The sequence below is a fragment of the Fundulus heteroclitus genome, chromosome 7 (genome assembly GCF_011125445.2).
Source record: "Fundulus heteroclitus isolate FHET01 chromosome 7, MU-UCD_Fhet_4.1, whole genome shotgun sequence".
Classification (NCBI taxonomy): domain Eukaryota; kingdom Metazoa; phylum Chordata; class Actinopteri; order Cyprinodontiformes; family Fundulidae; genus Fundulus; species Fundulus heteroclitus.
This window is the reverse complement of record NC_046367.1, coordinates 23,272,597-23,296,844: the sequence shown is the minus strand read 5'-3', so window position 1 is coordinate 23,296,844 and position 24,248 is coordinate 23,272,597. Positions and strand designations below refer to the sequence as shown.

At 42.7% G+C, this 24,248-nt stretch overlaps 1 protein-coding gene across 1 annotated transcript in view; it reads left to right on the top strand.

The window, feature by feature from the left end:
* Window positions 1-24,248, top strand: part of igsf3 (immunoglobulin superfamily, member 3) — a gene marked incomplete at its 5' end in the record, with an annotated part of 98,908 nt that overhangs the window by 54,580 nt on the left and 20,080 nt on the right. The window contains 2 exon segments of the mRNA XM_036139215.1: window positions 3,246-3,653; window positions 7,757-8,182. Coding sequence (XP_035995108.1) covers window positions 3,246-3,653; window positions 7,757-8,182 — 834 coding nt within the window.

Sequence of the window (24,248 nt, the reverse complement as noted above, 5' to 3'; positions counted from 1 at the left end):
ATCGGTTGTGGCCTCAGGCACTGTTATGTTTTTGTTTTGCTTTTGGTGACAGGCAAATATTATCGATGTTTTTAATGTCTTTTTGTGTTCACCGTGAACTTTTCAATTCGTGCCTGATTTGTCGTCTAGATTAGTTATTCCTTTCCATTGTGTAACAGGATAATAATGTAGCCATGCAGACCAATTTTCTAGCATCAACAAAACTCCATGTTAACAAAGGGAAATGTGGAGTGCAGCATGCCATATAAAATTTAAACCAAGAGAGCAAGACCTAGTTCTGAAAAAGCCCAGTTGGACTGCTCCACTGCAGTCCAGTAACATCTTTTCTATGAATAGGCTTGGAAAGCTCACAGTCTTTAAAGTGTAGTAAAATAAGGACCTTCTTTATTCAGTTCATCCGTATTGCGGCTTGGTCTTATTTAACTCGATCAGCAATACCATTCTAAATGTTGCTGTGTCTCGTTTTCTCGTTTTTCTTGACTGTGAAGTTGTTTTTTTACCAATAAAAGTGTTGCAGGCCATACTTTTGTTTCTAAACCAGCTGACAAGGTTTGCTGAACTGGTAGGCTTATGCTGGCATTTGTACTGACTGTTTTGATGTGAGTTGTTGATGATTTTCAGGTAGTAATGAAGTACAATCCAATGTGTTTTCTGTAATATTGTGAAGGCAACCTACACAAGAGTTGTTCTCTTGCATTATAACCTTAAAGCATAGCGTTATACATTATATTATTTATTATAGTGTTTTTATTATTAGTGTTTTAGCTGCATTTTGTGCAGCATTGTCTTACATGGACAGCTGTAAAAGCTCTCAGAAAAGTCTTTATGCCACGTAAAAACAGGAAGCTTACAGTTTTTTTTTATTCTACGAACATAATATATGTTCCAATATTTTTTAAGGTATTGCTCTTTTTTTGTCATGAAAGACATTTTCCAGTACCGTTTATAAAGGCTTTGGGGCCAGCAGAAACGTCATGAAGCTGCGGCATCGGGAACACTGGCTGTGCTTTCTGAAGTGTGACAAGTCAAAATGTATTCGGTGAAAAATGTGGATAACCACAGACCATTCGAAGAACCCATTCAGAAAACTCCTGAACACTTTAAAGGATTAAAGGCCCTCTTACGCCCATTGGTCAGCGAAGAAATTGAAGAAAATTAGAAAAAAAAAGATTGACATTCGTTCTCTGGCCTGAAACAGACAAAAGCTACTGTTCAGTAAAGGGCATCCACTTCTGTCAGCTTATCCTAAAGTTGTATCTCTTCCTACTTCCTCTACAGCGAGGCATGGCTGCAGCAGCCTCATGATGGGGATTGATAAGACTCTCAACATCTCATGGCTGTTTGTTTTCTATTACCATTACCTAAATCACTCATTTTACATGAATCTGTCTTAAATTCTGTTACATACAAGTCTGCCTAGATAAGAAAATAAAAGTTTCATAGAAGAGGGAGAAAAGGAGCTTTTAGGCCAACTTATTCCAGGCTTTGCAGCATTTGCCTGTGAATAATGCATTTTGAAAGTCGGATACTATAAAATGACCAGCAACAAAATGATTTTCTGCTTTTGGCGGTTTCCCCATCTTCCCCTCACACCTGTCTCTCTGCCACTTTGATACACTTCCAAGTAGACACAAACACAGGTTTGCCATCACTTGTTCCTCTGCCGCACACAAACCCTTTCTGCTAAGGTTTTATGCGCTCTGTTAACAAATCTACATTAAAGATTGTTGTTGCTGCTGTATTTGCGCTGCGAAGATTGAATGCAAGCTGTTGGTCCTCATTGTTTTCGAACAGCTCCGGCCTTGAGCTTAAACAGGGGTTTATTGTTTTTGGTGCCCCTGACGATGCATACATAAATGCCAGTCAGTGTTCAAAATGTCAAGTGTTGTATGTTTTTTTTTTTTTTTTTTTTTTTTTTATAATGGATTGTAGAGAGATGCAGCAGATTGACATAAACTGATTGAATAAAAGAGAAAAGTAAACTCACAAAGCCATGCAAGCCACCATAACATGTTCATAGTTTAATTCTCAAACTTCATGCAAAGGAAGATCTGCCCTGACATAGTTTCCCCACATTTAATTGAGGCGTTATTCATGCATTTAGGGTAATTCTACTTAGATTTATTTAGCTATTTGGAAATAACAGCCAGGGGGAAAAGCATTGCACTCGCAAAGACCAGAGCTGCTTGTGACACTCAGAATAAATGTGGTCTGCTGTGACCTGGTGATGATTTTGGCAAAAGGGAAGAACAAGAAGGTAAAAGCAATCTTCTCTTCTGCTGGTTTTACACAAAAACAAACAAAACTAAACAAAAAAAAGGGTATCACAGAATGCACAAGCAGTCATCCCTTCCAGCGAGGTGTGTCTTATGTTTTTGCAAATAATCCATTTAGTCTGCCTTTTTGTCTTCACTTGTTTAAGCTATTCCATCCTCTATCAGAGTCTTAGTTGAAAACATCTAATTCCTTATTTATTCTGAAACCAGCTCCTTCCTGATACAATTAGGGTTTGTCAAAGTTTTAAGGTTTGCCTTGATTTTTGTCAGGACCTGGAGCTTGCAGTGAGGAAATGTGTTTTTACCATCTCTGATCACTTCTGTTGTGTTTATAGTTAAGGAAAGGACAACTGCAACCAGACATAAAAATAGATGCCAATTATTCACATCTGCTGGATTTGATGGCTGCGTCTGTGTTGCGTTTAATGTGAAAATCACATTGCTTTGTAAACTCTACGCAGAGATTGGCCAGAACAGAGGGAAGTGATAATTCAATCAAATTTAAGAGATCCTTCTATAAAAACAGCCTATAGGATGCACACGATCTGGAACGGTATACCTTTCAGCACCTTAGTTTACCCCAAGGAATCTGCCAAGAGGGTGCAAAGTGATTTCAACATGAGTCTCTGCTAGTTGTTGGCTTGAGTTGACAAGCCAAGTCTGAAATGTAAACCCCAATGGAGCTTCTGGGAAGTGTTTTTTTTTTTTTTTTTTTTTTTTATAGAAAAAAGTTATTGTTTCACCTGCTAACAAGGAGGCTTCTAGGCAGCACTTGTGTGAGATAATTAGTTTTGTGTATTAGGAGTTTCAGTATCTTTTTTCCAAACATTGCTTTCCTGCCAAATGAACAAAACAGTAAATGTGCAACGTTTCAGTGAATGCATCTACAGATTACTTTGATTAATCTCATCTTTAACCTCTTGTCTCCGTGTGTTTTTTGTTTTCTTTTTTGTCTCCCTTCCCATTCAGAGAGCAACATCACAGTTTCGCTGTCCATCAACTCCTCTGAGGTCCTAGAGGGAGACCGGATCCAGCTAACCTGCTCGGTCCACTCCGCTACAAGCCCGCTGTCCGTCGTCTGGCAGTGGACAGACAAGCAGTCGGCTGGACCAATCCAGGAAATAGCCTCTGTGGATCGGGACGGGACTGTCGTCCATGGGGCCAACTACAGAGAGCGCTCCGGCTACGGGGAAATCCGCGTGGAGAGGGTGCGCGCCGACGTGTTCTCCCTGTCCCTCTACAACGCTTTACCTGAGGACGAGGGTCAGTACCGCTGCACAGCTACCCAGTGGGTCGAGAACATCACTGAAACGGAGCCAAACTGGCAGAAGATCGGAGAGCAATCAGCCAGCAAAGCGGTCACGGTCAAGACTGTCGGTGAGTCTAAGCTGTAATCCCAACATCTGCGTGATTCCCGCGACGTAAAACGGGGCAGGGGTTAAAGTCTCCCGCTGAGCTTTAAAAAGCTTACCTACCATTGCTTCTTACTGGCTCCTACTATGTAAACATGTGAGCTAGTATTTCCTTTACTTTTTTTTTTTTTTTTTTGCCTTTATTTGGCTTCTTAGCAACAACTGAGAATAAGGGCAAACTAGGCTACAGATTGTCTTTTGTGACGGTAAACTATTTTGAGTTGCCAAATGTCATCTTTTCTATTTCTTATGCTACAAGTTACATAAATGAACAATGAAAGTCTCTGATACATTACATGCACGTTCTGAATAAATCTGAATGTTATGGCAAAGATTTGTTATTCTTATCCAGTAAATTTAAAATTTTCCGAGAAACTAAATTTTGAACTTTGATCAGCTTTAAGCAATCAACATTAACAGAAATTAAAACATTAAATATGTCAATCTGTATCCTACTAATCTATATAATACACGAACTACACTTTTTAAACCAAAATCCTAGAAGAAAATAAACAATTTTGATGTTTTAATTTAGTGCAATGATCCTGTTTAACATGGGACACTTCAAACTAGATACTGCGCCATGAAATGTTCACCTGGGCAAATATTACACTTATGCATGTTTGCTTTCTTCCCCTCTGAGTGAGCGCAAGTGCAGCTCCAAGAATAGGGGTTAAGGAGTTAAATGGGATCCGTGCTTTATGTAACACCAACGTCGTCTGCATTTTAATGTCTTGAAGTCAATAAGGCGCGTAAACAGTCTGACTAGCACAACGATTGCTACCGCAACACCAAATCAAACACAGATATGTAGTTTGTGATTCGGGTGAACGGCTCAGAAAACACACATGCTGCCCTCAAGCTTCATTCCTGCGCCGTTTAGGGGAAATATCAAATATGAAAGACACACTAACACACCAACACTACCTGCCTCATGTCATGAGCTCTTCCCATGACGCCCAGGATAAAGCTATACACACTAGCGTACACCCGTATGGATTAGTCAGAATTATTAGAACGGGAATGCCGGAGCAATATGTTTCACAGTCTGCGACTCTCCTCTGTCGCCGCTTAGTTAGGCTTAACATCCGCGGTTCAGGCTGTCGGAGCCACTGGAGCGGAGCAGTTTGGAGCTGGCAGGCCACAGCGCCCGGCGCTCCCACACCCGCACGGTGGAGGGATTAGCTCCCCGCAGAAGCAGCACGCAGCACCACTGCGGAGAGTGGATGTCAGTTTTTAAGTGGCCATTTGTCAAGTTGGAGCAACAAGAACAACTTTAGTCTGAGGAACAAGAGACACATTATGCAAATGAGGGAGAAGTCCAAAGCTGCTCATCGTTCTTCGGTTTAGACCCCTCCACGTCTCCGCCGTCCTCTCCTTCCCCTCCGTGCTTTTTGATCAAAGGATCTTCTGCATGTGCGCCGTTGTGTGACGGTCAATGTGTTTTTTGCTTTGCCCCTCATTTTTCTCACTTTACCCCTCCAGCTGCAGCTTTATTGAACCTAATCCTCCAAAGCAAACAGAACTCAGATTTTTCTTCCAGTTTTCTGCACTTGTACAGACGTTCTTCTTTCAGGTCTTTTTATTTTATTTATTTTTATTTTTACTGAAAATAGGAAAATAAAAACTTTTGCTCAAAGTTTCCTGTCTCGGCACAGATTGGGTTATGCTAACCCTGTCCTCTAAGTGAACCAGTCACAGTGACTTCATAGCTTCATATTTTATATATGGCTGCTGTACCTTCATTAATGAACTCCATCTGATTGCTGGTGGGAATCGAGGTGTCCCCTCTGGAGGCTTTGCATAGATTTAGTCAGAGCAAAGATGAAGGTGCTGTGCATAGATTATTAGTATTTACCACAGCTGACTTGCTTAACAGTCCCTGAGGTAGTCTGGAGGTTACCTCTTTAACTTTCAATCTATTTTATTGGGATTTCATGCAAAAGACTAACACTCTGTATAGTTGGAAAGATTTTAGAAAAACATTTTTGTGAAAGAATTTATCCTTTTTACTTTTCCTTTGGTACCCCAAAATAAAATTGAAGAGGCTGAAGGTCGTCAGCCGTCACCAAATTAGTGAAATGTCTGTCATTTAATCTCTGTATAAACTCACCTGCTCTATTAAGGCTTCAGACGTTCCTCATCAGAACATTAGAGTGTGAGGCAAAGGCAAGACTATGAAGTCAAAGCTGACAGGCAGTAGAGGCACCTTAGAGAACAATGGTCCCCTTGGAGGAGCTGCAGAGGTTCCCAGCTCAGGTGGGAGAATTAGTCAACAAGGCAGCGGTGCTTTGTGGAAGCGTCCCCAGAAAAAAAGACATTATTAAAAGAAAGCCATGAAAAGCTGTCTGTAGTTTACCACAAGCCCTGAAGGGCACACAGCAAAGACGTGGAAGATGAGACCACGATGCTGCTGGGATCCTGAAACAAGTTGGCAGCAGCAACGTTGCACGGATTACTTATTTTTTTAACGAGGACAGGGATGCTGGTTAGAGTTGATGGAAGGATGGACTGAGCTACATACAGGGTAAACCTGGAGGAAAACCTTTTAGAGGCAGGCTGAGGATTTAAGACTGGGGAGGAGATACACCTTCCAGCAGGACAATATTCCTAAACATACAACCTTAACTACAACAGATAGATAAGCTGATGCGTCAGAGCGGGCCAGACCTACATCTGATGAAGAATTTATGTTTTGAGACACTTTCCAACCAATCTGACAGAGCATGAACTATTTGCAATGAAGACTGACAATTTCGGCCTCTAGACTAACAGACTAACAAAAGGTGGTTTTACAAGTTTTCGACCCAGTGGAGCTGAATACAATTTGTGCCACAGTCTTTAGATTTTTCTTGAATAAAACAAAAAGTAAAAAAAAAAAAATGAATACATTTCTTTCCTATTTACAGGTTTGCGCTGCTTTTTGTTGGTGTATCACATAAAATCCTATTTAAAAACATTGAATTTGTGGTTGTATTCTTACAAAATGTGGGGAAGTCTGCGAACACAAACAATAGGCAAAGCACTGCAGAAGCCTACATGCAACCTAGCAGTGCGCCCTGCGGTATTATATACAGCAGGCTCGCAGACACAGCGCTCCAAACAACAGGGATTCAGAGAAGGGGATGGATAGACAGATGGATGGGAGAAGTGTGTCACGAGATGAGAGATGGAGCGAGAGCAGAGACTTATTGTCTGTTAGGGAATTATAGCTTCAGGCGGTCGTCCCAGCAGCATCAGCCAAGTTTGGACAGGGAGCCATTGATTAGATGCCCTGAAGGGCACCGAGGAGGATGGCTGTCAGAGGACGAGACAGGATGAGGACACACTAAAGGCAACAACAGCGCTGTTGACAAGAACATAATGGAGGAATCTGCGACGTCTCAAAGAAGTACATTGACGGGACCAAAAAAAACGCCCCGCTCTTTTTCTCATCATATGTCTACTTTGTACTAATGAGGCACCGTCAACATCCTTAAACCTGGGAAGAGTAGAGAGGTGTTGTTATTATTATTATTAATGTGTCTATTTCTTTTCTTTCTCTCTCTACCTTGCTCCCAAACAAAGGCGTGTCTTTGACTTCATGGAGTCGGGCGAATGTTTTTGCTTAATGAGGATAGTTTAGAGTTGGCAGGGAGCTGCGTGTACATTGAGCATTGGCTCTAAGAGGAAATCTCTCCCTCGGGTTTCCATTGTTACATCACCATTTATTTTCAAGCACCCTCAGAGTTGAGTACAAAAGCTACTTATACACACACATGCATACAGTGCATGGGGCTTTGTATGCTATAACAATATAGAGAAATACTTGTGAAGATTTAAAGCTTCTTCAGCCATAGGTCAATGTGCTTTCAGTCAATACTGTCTGTGTCGCTTTGTTTCCTTTTAGCAGCCCTGCTTCCAGGAAGAAATTGTGCCCCCGTGCATCAGCAGAGAGCAGACTTAATTACATGCACAAGCCAGCGTTGCTCCATAAGAGGCACTCAGCAGCAACAATAAAACTAATAAAAAGGCCATCGGACTATGTATGATCCTAACCTCCCGTGCTCTTCCTCTCCCACCGCGCAGAGTCCTCCTTCATGGTGTCAGCCTCGTCACGCACGCCATCCGTCTCCTTCGGGGATTCCTTTGACCTCCTCTGTCTGGTCAAGCCTCGCCACAACCCCAGAGTCCCCACGTCGGTCACCTGGCGCTTCATGCCGGCCGGCGCGCGCGCCGACGACGAGGATCAGGGAGAGTTCAAGGACCTGGTGACGTTCACCCGCGAGGGCACCCTGCAGTGGGGCGAACAGCTGCTCGGGCTGGGCACCCGCACCACCGTGGACCGCTCGCACTCCAACACCAACTTCCGTCTGTCTGTGACCCGGGCGGGGCGACGCGAGGCCGGCAAGTACCAGTGCACCGCCATCCTGTGGAGGAGGAACTACGACAACAGCTGGAGCAGAGTAGCCAACCGCACCTCCAACCTGCTTGGCATCAGCGTCCTGCAGCCCGGTAAGGCTTTGTTGGCCCCTTGTCAAGCAGAATGAATGCAGCTAAAAAACAGCATTACGGGGCGAGGCGGGGTTTATCTGTGCCGCGCTGCGTGCTCACAAGGTGATTGCTTTACCGGAAAATGGAGGAGCAGGAGTGAAGCAAAAGATTAAAACAGGAAAGAAATCAAGCATCGTGTGGAATAAAAAAAAAAGGTGAAATGCAAATTTAATACAAATAGCTGAAACAGTTGCTTTAATTGAAAAGCTGCAGGTGAACAGTGATCGTTTCAGTCAGGATTTAAAGGAGTTAAAAGTTTCTGAACAACTCATGTTTTCAGGGAGTTGATTCCAGAGGAGCATAGAAACTAAATCAGGCCTAAGCAGATTTCTGATAACCCGAGAGGTCTAGATGGTTCATTCTTAACAAGCAACTCTTAAATGTCTTTTAATCCAAGACCCTTCAGTGCCCCATACAGGTGCATCTCGGTAAATTAGAATAATACTGAAAAGGGTAAGAAAACTAAAATAGATTATATAGATTCATTCCACAATGTGATGTTTTCAAGCCTTTATTTTTCTAATGACGACTTTTCCACTTACAGCTAATGAAATCACGACAATTATTTTCTGTGAGGATTAGAATATTACATCAGACCAATTAAAACAAAAAAAAACATTTTAATGAAGAGATGTGGACTTAATGACAAGTATGTTTAATACCTGCTTAAAGGTTATTTTCAAAAGGTTCATTTAATCAGACAAATTGAGCCTCACCGGGAACACATATTTAGCGTTACTGAGACGTATGTGTGGACCAGGATTTTAAATTTCATCCTTTTCTAACGGGGGAAGCAGTTTATTGATTTAAGGTCTGCTGTGATATGATTGATTTGCTGGGTGTTAGTTAGGACTCGGCAGCTGCTTTCTGGATGAACTGTGGCTGCTCCATGGTCTTTAACCTCATTGATTCTAGTTAAGAGCTGATCGCTGTGCTTTTTTTTTTTTTTCTTTTTACCAGTAAACAATTTCTTTAGACTTTTCTGCATCAGGTTGCAGGAAATTCTTGCCCATCCGCTCATAGATATTATGGACACACTGGTTCAGTGGCTGGCGATCGGAGAATGGAGCCATGTCATATTTGTTTGTTCAGCTCTAGAATTGCTGAAGGACACTAAATATTTTCAGTCTGCTGCATAAGATCTGAACTGATTTACCACAGGATCGATTTTGTTTTTGATAAACTGCTTTTTAAAAGATTTTTACCAACAAATGCTAGGTTAGGTTGTACAGGAAACACAGATTCATACTCACACACACTGTGAATCTACTAGAGCTCAGAGGATTTCCGCTGGCTCTAATTACGCTTAGTCTCTGGTTTAGCCACTAATTGTAGTGTCTCCGGGTGTGTGTCTGTGTGTATGGAGCAGGGTGGAGTCTGCTAATGGAGTGCAGCGAATAGATTGCTAAATATCCCACAGGAAGGGAAAACCGAGCGCAAGTAGTGGGCAAGACAGGCGAAAACGGCGGAGACAGAGAGAGTTAGGATGAGTGATGAAGAACGGGGGAGATCTGTCCTTGAACCTTTTTCCTCCATGGATACATTAAACCGTCTCCGCCACCCTCATTGGCCCTTTGTGCCTTCGCACACAAACACAAAGAAAAACCCATTCCGACAGAGCCTAATTAGAGGAAGAACACAACACAAAACCACTCTGCAGAACTCACACGTGCCCAATTTAGCAGAGCCTGTTGTGCTCCCGCAGTGTGATACGCCATTTATTCAGGTGAATGTGCCTCGGGCGAAAAAAGTCATTCTATAAATAAAAAATATATCCATAGTTTTGAAGCTTTCATTCCAGATCAGCAAAGGATAGTCTTCCGTGCCGTTTTAGGAGGGGTTAAACTTGTTTGGATTTAGTTGGAAGTATATCAGTAATCTATGTGGAAGGGATGAGATGTAGGTTTCCATCCCATAATCATGTAACAGCTTTTCCCAGCGTGTTCTATTTGTAGCCAAGAGCGAGGCACACAGGCAGGCATCCTCTATGTTTGGGTGATGACGCTTGAGATACTGCGCGGCGTTCAGAGTCAATGACCAGCTTCAGTTGCGAAGCGAGCCAAGGGTTCATGCATAAGAAGACTCGTCTGTGCTACTATTGATTCGGCTGTGTGCACGAACGCAAACAGATGTAAATAGACTGGAGGGCAGGGGCACAGCTACAGATACTGTGATGTACTTGTAACCCTAGCCGTACACCCGGAACAGACTACTTTACCGAGAGCTTTTCTGCATATGGACCAAGGAGGATTACAGGAAGTTTAGGTAATAGAACAATATGCCAAACTTTGAACACCTTCACAGAGCACTGTTGAATCCACCATCCTTGAAATGGAAGGATTATGGTAAAACTGCAAACCTATCAAGAAGTGGTTGTCAAGCTAAACTGACAGGAGGCCCAGGGTAACTGTGGAGGAACCGCGGATAAGCACAGCTCAGGTGGCAGACTCTTTCACCCCGACGACTATAGGCTTTATAAATCTGGCCTTTATGGAAGAGAGGCGAGCAGAAACTCATTGTTGGAAAAGAAAAAAGCATAAAAAGTCACGTGTGCGGTTTCCCGCAAGCGATGTAGGGCACACAACAAATATGAGGAAGAAGGGTTTTCTGGTCAGGTGAGACCAAAACGTAACTTTTTGGCCTACGTAGAAAATTCTATGGGACAAAACCAACAATGCACACCGCACCAAAAACTCCTCCCTTACAGTGAAACGTGGTGGTGATATCACAGTGTGGGGATTTGGCTGTTATTTAGGTGAATGTTTACAAGAATATGCACTGCATTCAGAGGCAGACCATAAAGAGCCGGGGTGGCCATGCAGTCCCGTGTGATGCAATATCCCTGATGGTTGTTTTTGTGTTTTTGCATTTTTCCCAGCAAACCAGACAAAAGGTTTGCTGTTATTTTTACAGGTTACTTTTCTATCACAACAAATGCCAGTTTAATCCTTGCAGACGCACTAAATAGCTGCCGCCTCTGTTGTTGAAAGTGAACTGTGGCCATCATAAAATCCCGCTGATAGGTGGTTTCACCCTTTTGCCATCCGTGTACGTTCTTATCCTTGCTGCGGTTGATTTGGCTGCACACACAATTGCAGATGTGAATGGTCTCCCGTACAGAGCCACAGCTACAGAGACAGTGCTCATAAACAGGCCTTGATGACGACCTTAGCCATTGACCCAGAACAGACCGCCTCCCCTGAGCTCTTCGGGAGCAAACATCCTTAATGCTCATTTACGCTGCTTAACCCGACGCGCGCGGCTTACTCTGTTTAATCTCTGGTAGAAAAATCTAAAGAAAACACACTTTGGGTCGCAGAGGCAGACTTTCGTCCTGCCTTTTCTCCGGCAGTCTGTCTCCTTGACAAAGTGATCTGTTACCTTGGTAATGCCATCAGTTTCTGTGGCGATGTGATCAGTTGCCAGGAGAAATCCAATCAGTGACCGTAACGGCGCCGTCATTCAGAGTGTGAGGCCACGTTCGCATTGAGCGAGTGAGTAATTCTTTTATCTAGCTGGTTAACAAGGCCATGTTCAGTCCTGGTCATGCCATGCTCTTGTGTTGTTCAGCCTTCCTTTATATCAGTCATTCATTTCTCAAAATTTAGGAAGTGTTTAGTGCTGGAACCAATTATGCATTACCACTGGTGAAGATGTTTAAGAAGCTTTAAAGCAAAGCCGTCTTTTATTACAGCAGCAAAATGTCATGCAGAAAACTTCAACCTTGATTTGTGTCTATTTATTCAGAGATGGGGAAAAGTCCACAAAAAAAAATGTTTATTTTTAACAAGCCTGCCAGTGGGATCCCTGTAAAATAACTGTATCCAAATCCTTTTTTAAGTTATTAACTTTTTGAAGTTTGTCCAATTATCTAGAAACTCTCATTTGTACATCCTGTTTGCCTGTGGTATAAACATGACATGACACATAGGCCCATTCCTTTAAGCAACAAGCCACTAGGTTGGATGAGAATCCATATTTATCTTGACACAACTTGCAGTGAGCTTGCTGAAGAAGCTTAGAGACTCACATTAAAGAATAGCTTCATGGGGTCAGCTAGCCTGGCCAGCCAGACTGACGTATGCCATCGGTCTGGAAAGTCACCGGTAGAGCCCGTTTTCAAAGGCTAGCCTAACAGGGTCACTGGAAAACAGGTTAGAGCCAATCAGATAACTACGGATGTGATGCAAATTCCAAGCAACACGTTCAATTTTAGCTCATAGAGCAGCTATGAAGACACATCCAGCTCATTCAGGAGATAATAAAGGGCATCATTAAAACATTGCTGTGTCGCGGCCGCCATCGTCACTGTTATGGTTACAGAAAAAGCGCTGCTGCATTATGGGTAAAGAGCGGCGTGTCATAAACTCCTGTCTCCCCTGCTGTGATTGGTCCGGTAAGTTTTAGACCGGCGAGTCTGAGGCCATCCAGACAGACAAGCTGTGTACTGAATGCAGTCAGTCTGGCTGGCCAGGGTAGGGGTCACAAAGTATTCAGGACAACCATTTGATGCCATTGACATACTCCCTAGTGAAGCTGCTACCCCCGCAACCCGACCCCGGATAAGCGGAAGACGATGGATGGATGGATGGATGGATGGATGGATGGATGGATGGATGGATGGATGGATGGACATAGCGAAAAGGGCGTTTGAGGCATGTCAGAAAAAAATACCTTTTCTGCCTTGCTATCACAAATGTAAACATTTAAAGTTTTCCAAACTTTGCTGGGTCTAACTGTAACCATGTGCTTTGATGATGGAAACTAAGGCTACCTTCACACTGCAGGATCTTGATGACCAATTTAGATTATTATTATTTTTATTTTATTTTTTTGCATGGTCGTTCTGACTAATTAAATACAACCGCCATCAGACTGTCTGAAGGGTTCAAGACCCCAAAAGCAACCTGCATGGGGAAATAATAAAAGAAGATGTCACACAGCAGCGCACTGTTTAATTAATGGCACTGTTTAATTAATGTTACTAGAAGCGTTCAATAAAGCTTTGTTAAAAAAAACAAAACAACGGAATAGCGGATACCAGCATCTCTGTGTTAGTATAAACCTGTTGAGAATTGGGAGCTGATATTAAGACCAGACTATAACAACAAAAAGAAAAGTAAGGAGAAAAAAGCAAAGCTATTAACCATGGTCTTTTGTGGAGCCGTGACTGCTACTGCTATAGAGAAGTGTGAGAGCCAGGACAGCGACGTGAGAGATGGATGAAATGCGTCATGACCGTTCAGACCGCGGATGTTCTGAAAAATATCCAATACATATTGATTTAGTACCACGTATAGACGCGGCACAGATCGGATTTTCTTTTGGTTGAAAAGATCAGAATTGGGCCGTTCACATACTGCTATGAAAAAGACTGTTATGTAACACCAAGGCCCCCTGGAAAAGTGGTGTGAGTGCCAGGTGTCATTATCTCCTTGAAAATACCAGGAGATTTTAGATGAATATCTGATAAAATTCACCAAAAAACAGAAAATATGGCTAAATCAGTTCAGAAATTATTTGCTGGGTTAAAAATTTGCATCCTTCCATTTCCCTCTCAACCCAGACCTAAATCCTGACAAAAACATGTGGCATGAACTGAAGTCATGAGTTGATTGAGAGGAACCAGGACTCAGAGAAACTGTTCATTGTGATTAAAGATTTCCTCTCACTGAATGCTCCAACCTATTGCATTGCAAGTGGATAAAAATAGTTACAAAAGTTGTTTCCTGGTGGCAAAAATGAGGCTGCACAAAGTCTTAAAAGCAGGGATGCCAATAATTGTGCCATTTGTGATAATGCAAAAACATGCTATTGTTCGTGTGGGAGGTATTCCCCACTGAAACTGTTTCTTAGGTAAAAGGATATATTTTTCTAAAATTTTTCAGCATCTAATCATGCTTCTATAATAAAAGATGCATTTAAACTAAGACATTTTAAATAGCTTTACCAGGGGTGCCAATTAATATGCCCTGCACCATATTGTAGCTCTCATTCTGCATCATTCCTCTCCTCTTTTATCTGCACTTTTTTTCCCTGAAGGTCAACTGCTCCTGGCTAAATGAGGCCACTAAAAATTTCAGTCTTGCTCTCAAAAAGGTGGAATAAAAGAGAGGGTAATGAGGTGTAAGCAACTACATACCTAACAGAGAGAGTTAAAAAGGTGTTAAGACAATATATGCACAAACATACCACTGAGTATGTTCAGCTAATTGCATGAATACCCCTGGCCCAGGGGATATGCCTCAGACAGTGCTTGCTGTGCATACATGCAGAGGGCTCGTCTCACCCCGACACCCAGAATCAAGCTTCTTATCTCAGCCTTTTGCTGGTCCCACACATGCTGTAGACCACCATCTAACATTCAAGAGAAAGTTGCATACACCTAATATACGGTTTCGAATCGCATAATGACCCTTCTCATTAAATTATTATGGGACTTCAAAAGCAAAGGGAGAAAACAAGCATTAAAAACTGAAAAGGCCGATCCAAAGAGCCACGCTTCTTATATTAGCGGGAGAGGAGCGCTGGACGTAGATAAAAGCCGGTCCAAACTCACACAGAAGAAGTCAGCTGGTCAGCGTAATATTTTCCTCAAACCGTGCCTCTCAGGGTTACCTCCTGTTCCTGATTGGATTAGCAACACCACCACCCCTGCAGCCAAGTCCCACAGGTCATAGAAGAGGAGTTAATCGCTGCGTCTGTGTTTGCAGTAACTTTCAAAATGAACTCCTTTGAACTTTTTCTCACAAAACAACCACAAACATCAACATACTTCATTGGGATATTTGTGATGGACCATCATCAAATCCTGCTTGTGGAAGAAAAATGGTGCAGCAGGTTTATATATTTATATGAAAAATGTCTTTACATTACTAACCCTGTTCCATTACAAGCCCCAGGATTTAAAGCCAGACTCAGTTTTGCTTTCGCTTTGTTAAACAGTAAACTGACTTAACTTCAACTGTATCGAAGAGAGGCGAAAGTTAGTCTGGCTGGCCAGGCTACTTTACGCCAGGAAACCAAAGCCTGGGGCTTTTAAGTTCATCGTGTTTCCATTTGCTAGGGGCCATTTATGTAAAACAACCCAATGACATTTGAGGAAGTTCTGAGGAAAACTGCAGGACCACTCGGGTCCAGCGGGCGGCGGCTTGAAGACTGCATAGGTCAAACAAACGAAGGCGGACAGAGAAGCTACATCCATATTCTGCCACTCATCCGGACTCCAGAGAAACAGGACGGAGAACTTTTGCTGATGGCCTAATGGAAAAGGGCCTATTAAGCTCATAGTGGAGCTGAAGTCAGATCCCTTGTTTGTGTGTACAAACCTGGCCTGTAAAGCTGATTGTCATTTTGGTCCCCGTCAACATTTCCGGTAGGCGGGCGATACAACAATATGACCTGTTGCACCAAAAGGACTCTAATCAGCACTCTTGATACCCCTAAATAAAATACAATGCAGTAAATCGCCTTCAGAAATCACCAGTCAGTAAGTCGAACCCACCTGTGGTTAAATCAATCTTGATGTAAATCCAGCTGTTCAGTGAACGCCTCACAGGTTTCTTAGAAACCAGTAGAGAAAGGAACTGCCTCATGACGATCAGGGAACACTGCACACACGTGAGTGATGGAGTGGTGGAGAAGATTAACGCAGGGTTTGGCTATAAAGCAATATCCCAATGACTGAACAGCTCAGAGTGCTGTTAAGTCTGTCATCTGAAAACGTGGGAAAGAGTGTCAGAAATGCAAAACTACAGAGACACCACCTGACACGAAGGGGATTCTTGAGGAGCAGCAAAGATCCACGGCTCAAGAGCATCTGTTGCCATGGCTGTTTGCTGAAACAATGTTTACCACAAGCCATGAATGGGTCACATCAGATATGTGGAAGATATTGATATATTGGGTCTACACGGAAAATGCTACGATTGAAAGAAAACAGGAACCCCCTACACATAATGGCAGCAGCATGCTGTAAAGATGCTTTTTTTTTTTTTTTTTTTTTGCAGGGACAGTGAAGCTGGTCAGAGTTTATGGGGAATTGATTAGCCTAAAACCGCAAAAATGGTTTTAACTCACCCTCCAACAGGAAGCGGACCCTAAACATTTGCCATATTAATTTACAGTCTAAATTTACAAAGAGCTTGTGCTGTTATTCAAAAATATTGGGGCAAAACATTATTTTTTTTCTAGATTTGCAAAGCTGGAGGAAAAAGACACCAAAGTGCTGGCTGCAGTAATCAAAGCAAAGGATGGTTTTACCGATTATTCACTGAGGGGAGCTGAATACAAATGCGAGCCAAACCCGAACCATGTATCGTTTTCCTCCCACCTCACAAATACACACCTCTTTGTGTTGGTCTGTCACACCAATTCCCGATGAGGTTTATGATTGTAACATAACAAAAAAAAATTTCATTGGGTATCATTACTTTTGCTATTCACGATAATGTCTTTTTACCGTAATTGTAAGGGTAACCCAGTACAGCAATTGCACGTCTGAATTATCCACCAAGGGCTAGCTGCAGAAAACTATTACACACCAGAGTACAAGCCTCATCTTCCGGCAAACACGTGTAAACACACTGTGGGGTTACCTCCCAAAGCAGAAGTAAAATTATCCTGCATGATAGAGGATGATTAGATATTAGCCCTCACTCCGAAAGGATGCCCAGAAATGCACAGAAACGCAATATACGGCCTCGCGTACAGCGCAGGAATTATTAGATTTGCGCTGATTGAGTTTTCTCTTTGTCTCTTTCTGAAATGCAATAATGGCAAACACATGTTCAGCATGGCAGATCACCAGGGAAGTCCCCGTCTCTGGTACACAATCTAATATCATCTACTCATAACCCCAAAATACACACACACACACAAACGCACACACACACAAGATGCACGCAAACATCTAGAGAGGAAAAAAAAAAAATGCCCAAAACTAATTATGCAGAATCTTGTCTAATAGCAGCACCGTTTGGATTAATGATGATTTGGGGAGATCAATGAGCTTTTTTTTTTTTTTTTTTTCCTTTCATCCTCATCTGTGTGTGTGAGTCTGACAAGGAGAGCGGGATATTAAGCCCGCCTGGTTATTGGCTGAGTTAGAAGGATGATGGTTATAACTGGGGGGGTGTCCCACTTTGATTTCTTTTTTTTTTTTTTTCATCATCTCCTCTCTCGCACCTACACTCTGCTGACTGCTTTCACTCACGCAGTCAAACATCACGATGCCTTCTTTTTACTTTTCCTCTGAGTGACTCCTGCGTTGAGTTAGTAATATAATCCTCCCACCATCTTCTCCCTGATTCTCATATGCGCTTTCTGTGTTAATAAAGTGCGTCTTCCTATTTAATACGGTCTGGGTGCGCTCTGCCTTCATGCCGCTGATGTAGGCTACCACTTAGCATTTATTGATGGTGTTTACATCAAAGCAATAATTGGAGATTCCCGCTCATCAGGGCATGAATCGGAGCTGTCGATCTTCATTAAGGACTCGTCTATTCCGTCTTCCCTCGCCACCACTCCTTGCTCTTTCCATATTTTGTCCTCGCTCCCTCTGTAAGCTCCCTAATGTCTTCCTTCCCCTTCACTCCCACTCAGCTGCATGTTCCCCTCCTCACGCCCCCAGCCTCTTTCTCACTCCTGTGATTTTTCAATATTTTATAATTCCCTGCTTTCCTCCACCTCCTCCCCTGCACCGTTCTCTCTATTATATTTACATTTTCCTCAAATAGCTTTCATTATTGCGTGAATAATAAGTGTATTGCAGTCGTACTGCTTTTTTTTTTATTTTCTTCTTCTTGTGTGTTATTGTCCGTGGCAGAATGGTGAATCTTTTCTCTTTTTGGTTGCAGAGGGATGTAGCAGCAACAACAACAACAGCAAAAAAAATTTCCTTCCTCTGAGTTCACCCGAGTGCACGCGCCACTTGACTGTTCCGTCTACTGTTTATACGTCATATATTCAAATAATCAGAGTGCACTCAGAGACCTGTCAGTCTTTCACGCACGCACAGGAGCACAGAAGGTCATGATGTGTGATAAATAGAGGCTTGGAGGAGGAGGAGGAGGAAGGGGGGTGCAATGAAACAGAAAATAATTTCTTAAAAGGCTTTTGATTAATCACATCTGTTTCAGGCATTCAAGGTCAGGTTTCTTCCCCCGTCTTGTCTTCCCAGTCGACACAAAAAAAAAAAAAAAGAAATAAAAAGAAAGAACCTCTCATTTCTCTGTTATGACCCTCACACAGGCACATTTTTCTGTCAAAGCTAATCCAATCTGGGCTTCATTTCCTTGTTCGGCCCAATCTGCCGACACAATGAGATTCCCTGTGTGCTGTGCCCCTCTGTCTCTCCTAAGCACCTAAGTGTGCGCGTGTGCACGCTTGCGGGTCCTGCTGCTGCTGTAATTGAAGTCGTAACTCAGAGCCAGATACAGTACAGTTGCTCCCCATGTAAATCAGTGGCTAATGGTTGGGGCAAGCAGAGCTGCTTCCTGAACAGACACACACACACACACACACACACACACACACACACACCGCTTGCGATTCTGTGGACTGCAATGACAGAAGGACCACTGTTCTGTGTGATTAATGAGCATTTTATGTTTAATGCTTATTGGCGGACCCAGTCCAAAACACACAAAGTCACGCAGACAAGTTCAGTCTAATATGTCTCTAATATGCTCTCCCCTTCACGCCAGCTTCCCTTGGGTCATGAATCTCCATAGTTCTCCTGCAAAAGGCCCCCTCAGCCACTCCTTTCACATCCGCTGTCCAACTTCATCCTGACGTTCAGGCAGGCCGACAAAAAGTGAAAGGGCATTTGTCCCATGGCTGTGGATGTGTACTCCAACCCTTTACACAATATTTTGTCAAATCACCTCGTTTAGGGTACAGTATGTCTCTACCAGCATCACACTTCTAGAGACCGAAATCTTTGATTGGAGGGGAAACATATGTGGACGTCAGTCTCTTTGATATTTAGCCACAGATTTTCCACTGGATTTAGGTTTGGATCGTTCTAACTCATGAATAATCTTTAATCCGAGCCATTTCGCTGTAGATCTGGCTGCAAGTTTAGGGTCATTATCATGTCGGAAGGTGAATTTCTGCCTCAGTCTCAGGTTTTGTTTTTTTTTGCACCCTGTAGCACAGGGGTGTCAAACATACGGCCCGCCGAACAATTTAGTCCGGCCCTGTTTTTTTTTTCTTTTTTTTTTTTTTTTTTCCAGTGTCCTGTCTGGCAATGTAGCAATAAGATGCCACAAAGAGCTCATCAGATTTGATTTTCACAAGTGGACAAGATAAAAGGAAGAGAATGATAAAACAATTATTGAAAAAAACATGTAATTCGTTTAATTGAAAATCTGCAGTTCCTATATTGTCCACGCGCTGTGTTTTAATTAGCAGATTAAGCTTCAGGTGTGGAAAAATTCAAATCACTTCTTAATTTTTATCTGTTTGATGTATTTTGTCATGCAGGACAGTGTTTTTAAGTTCCAAAAAATGTGAATAAATGTTTTTCAACATTGTATAATCACTGTGATCGGTTCTTATGCATAATGCACAAGTAAATGTTTAACTGAGTAAAAGTATTGTTGAAATTGCACATACTTTTCTTAAAAACGCTGAGGTTATTCATAATATATTGTGTAAAAGTGAAATTAACTTAATATAAGAATCAACAACAAGTCCACATTTATTAGTTCTATTTAATCTTGCAATGAGTTAACTCGTGTGGCCCTCTTGAGATCCGATTAAGCTGTATGCGGCCCCTAAACCAAAATGAGTTTGACACCCCTGCTCTAGCGGGTTTTCTGGACTGCCCTGCATTTAACTCCGCCCACTTCTGTCATCAACTCTGGCCAGCTTCGTTGACCTTGCTTAAGAAAAGCATCCTCACATCTGCTGCCAGTGTTTCACGGTTGGAATGGTGTGTTGAGGTTGATGTGCAGTGTTAGGTTTTTGCCATCAAAAGACTTTCGCAGTAAAGGGAAGAAAAGTCCTCTTATTTGCTCTTATCTGTCCTGAGCATCTCCATCTACGTGCTTCCTGTGTCCTTTACGCAGCTTGTGGCAGAATTGAGACAAGAGTTCTTATTGCTTTTTTAACAATGGCCTTGTTCTTGTCACTCATCCAGAAAGGTCAGATTTGAAGAGTGCATCATTAATACTTCGACAGATTCTCCCAGAGGATCAGACCGTCTCTGCAGCTCTTCCTGAGATACCATGGGTCTCTTGATCTGCATTTCTGTTAATGCTTTCTTTGCCTGGGCTGTCAGTTTAGGTAGATGGTCATGTCTTGGGACCTTTGAAGTCGTTTCATATTTTCCAGACAGTGGATTGAACTGTGCTCTGTGGTAGGTTCATAGTGATGGTGTTTTGAATTTAAAAAACAAGGTTTTAAACTTCTATCTCCAGAGCTTTCTTATATTTCCTGGTCTTCTTGATGTTGTTTGTTCCCTGATGTCCTCTAACAATCCTCAGAGGCCTTCACAGAACAGCTGGATTTATACTGAGATTAAATTACACACTAACTGGGGATTTCTGATGGCAGTCGTGGTTGCTCTGGATTTTCTTTTAGGGAGATCAGCTTGAAGGAGGATTAATACAAATGGGCACCACACTTTTTCCTGTTTTGATCTGGAAAAAGATTTTAAAGGTGTCCTTTTTACACCCACCACTTTGGTTTTGAAAAGTCTAAAGGAGCGATAAGCGAAGTTTCATTATTTTGGATGGATAGAACTAAATAATTGTTTGTGAACCTTTTGTGAAGAGCTAAAGGTATCTTTTTAAATGGATTATGATTAATTATTACACATCATCTCTCTGTGTTGTTCTCCAATCTCTTCTTTACATAGCCGTGAACAGCTGTCCCCCTCCCTGCCCATAAAATGCCACCGCCAGGTACAAAATGGCGGAGAGCATGCCCATCGGATCAAAACGTTCTCTTACTAATAGCATTAGAAAGTTATGACTTCACAAGACATGTTCCTCTGAAAGGCGATGCCGTTTTGCCGATGGGTGAGAAGACGAGATGGGTGCCGAGTGTTGGATTGGAGATGGAGAGAGGCGTGGCTTGATACACATCTGGTTTTGGTGTACAGACAGTGCTCAAGCTCCACGTAGTGGTGAAAAATCGCTTATTACTCCTTTAAAGAAAATGAAGACTTTCTGCAAAGCACTAGGTTTCAATTAGTTAAAAAAAAGCTTCTTTCAAAGAGTAGTCAAAAGCAAATGCTGACACCGATGCCTTCTTCTTTCCTCGGTGTGATTTGTGCTGTAGCTCTGGTTAGTATCAGGGTTGTAATCGACAGGTCGTTGTCACACCTTTGAGCCGCCACAGGAGGTTTTCACACAGTCAGGCAACGACGCCAAAAGTCATCTTTAAATAGTTATTTTAAATTAAACGAATCTATGTCACCATTAAGCCCAGAAAAATGTACAGACATTTTTTTCCCCCTTTGGGCCTGTGTGTGTTGTCTATATTTTAGGCTCAGCACCAGAAAATAAACATTTATTCTGACATCACTTGGTTTGTTCATGTAGATTTCTTCCTACGTTTACATTTTTTAACACATTTATACATTGTGAAGACGAAGGGCAGCTTTTTTTTTTTTTACATGCCTTTTCATGCAGACTTTGCACAGACGAGAGATCCAATTACATGCAACCCAATTCAATCAAAATATAGAACAATAGTGTCGAATTCAGCAGATCGTACAATGGCAATTAGTACACATGAATCTATATAAAGAAGCCCAGCCAATTACAAGTTCAGCAGTGGCTAAAGGCAGAGAAGATGAGCCACCTCACGTTAACAGGAAGAAACTCCAAGCACAAAATGAGCAACCACCAGTTATGATCAGGATGAAGATGACGTGAGTCGTTTTACGAAATGTAAAAAAAGAATGCACTTCCATTTGATTGGAAAACTGATTCCATCCAAAATTATCCTTTCTGAAAAGAAATAGAGCGAGGAAGATCTTTGAAACACATTTCCTGTGGTTCTTGATTACCTGATAAGTTTCTGGATGTGCCCAGATGTGCCTCAAAGAGAGGCTTGTTTCAGTGAAAAGGCCTCTAGATATTCATATTTAACTCAGCCAGAAATGAGCCCTGGTCATCTCCTTCTGACACAATGGGATCATAGATACATCACAGTCATTAGCATGGAAATTACACTTCAAACTCTGCACAGGAAGCCACTTTTCTATCAGAACCCCCCCCCCCTTCTCTCACAACTCGTGACGTTTGGCCTGCTGTGCCCTCTACTCCCCCCCCCCCCCCCCCCCCCCCCGTTACTGGAGTTCAGTAACATCATTGTGTGCATCATTCTTTGATTATGTGAAGCAGCAGCAGTCGGTGGGCAGCGCCCAGCCAAACGGAGCTGTCCCTGCAGGAGGATCAGGGTGTGACCCAAGCTTTCGGACTTGTAACGCTTCTTGTCCCGGGGACGGATAAGCCGGGCCCGTGCTAAATGCTGAAGGCGGAGCGGGCTGCCATTAAGAGTATAAGTCCTTCGGGATGCGGCTTGAGAGACGTCGCCTGCTGCTTTTCAAAATCCACCCCAGCAGCATGTTCCCATGTTTCTGTCTATTACATCTCACTCGTGTTTTTCAGACTCTGTTTTTAACCCCCTCTCTCTCTCTCTCTCTCTCTCTCTCTCTCCCCTCCTTCACACTCCTCACTCTGTCGATATCTGTTCTGGTTGATAATATTTCCTAACATCTCCCTCTCCGCTTTAAGTCGTCCCTTTCTTGTCTCTTACCAACACGTTCCCTCTTTTAAACTGGAAATATGAACGCAGATTTGTTGCCTGGGTCGGATGAATTATCAGCTGCCGTCGGAGAGCGCGTTTAGACATAAGCACTGAGCTGCATTTCTGACGTTCCCGCTTCATTTAGGCCTCGTTAACAGTCATGAAACCCCACAGGTTAGTCTGCTGAATATTTATGCGCGGCTGATTAGACAAGGGTGACGCGCTGCGACGACGGGCGAAAGCAGAGGGGCTTAAGGGAGACCCACCGCCTGTCCTGTTTTTTTTAAGGCTTCCCCGGGAGCAGCATCGTAGAGCAGAAATGTAAAATCAATCACTTTTTTTTTTCTTTCCTCCCCTGAAAAAACATTAGAAGGATAGCGCAGCCTTTGATTTACCATCTCGGGCCACATCCTCCTCTCAACACTCAGCCAGGAAGTTTTACAGCTCCTTTGAAGTCAACCTAAAATTTTGTTAGAAGTCTGCTGGAGAGAGTAAAAGCTTGCGACTGGTGTGCTCTGAAGCGCCACAATGGCACACCTCTCCATCCCCAGGACCCCGACTTGGTTTCATCAACCGGGCTTCATAAACAACAGGTTTGAGGCTACAGTCGGACTGGATTGTTATTTATAGGCTTAGCGGGACTCCTCTGATAAATAGGATGCTTTTTTTACGCAGGCAGTCGGGGGAACACACTGCTTCTCAGTTTCAAAGAAACAATCTGGATATGTCCTGCCCCCACGTTCCGAAAGCCGTTGCTTGAAATCTGACCAGCTACGGTTGGAGTAATCTTTCAGATAGACGGGCAAACGCAGATGATTGTCCGCGTCTTGCCTCGGCTCTTGCCTCTGTAGAGGAATAACGACGGCTCTGTTCTCAACCATGCTGTTTTCTGTGGCCATTACCCCAGACAAATTAGGCACACACAATAAAAACAGGGTGAGAATGGGCTTCGGTGAGCAATTAGAGGCTTCACCGAGCGGGTTTGGGAACTTTAAGGAACAAAAGCCCTGGAAGCAACTGAAACGTTGTCTTAAATAATTTTATAATCCGTTTAAATTATTTCATGCATTTTTCAAAAAAATAGAAAAAAGAGAGCATAAATTAGTCTAAAAAAAGAGGTGTAGTGACACATACAAGATCACTAGATGAGACGGCACACTACATTCCAAAGAACAAGAAAAATGAAAGTTTTTCAAAAAGCACACAGTGTTTTTTTTTTTAAAGATTCTCTATTCAGTGTTGGGTGATTCACTCCGAGTTT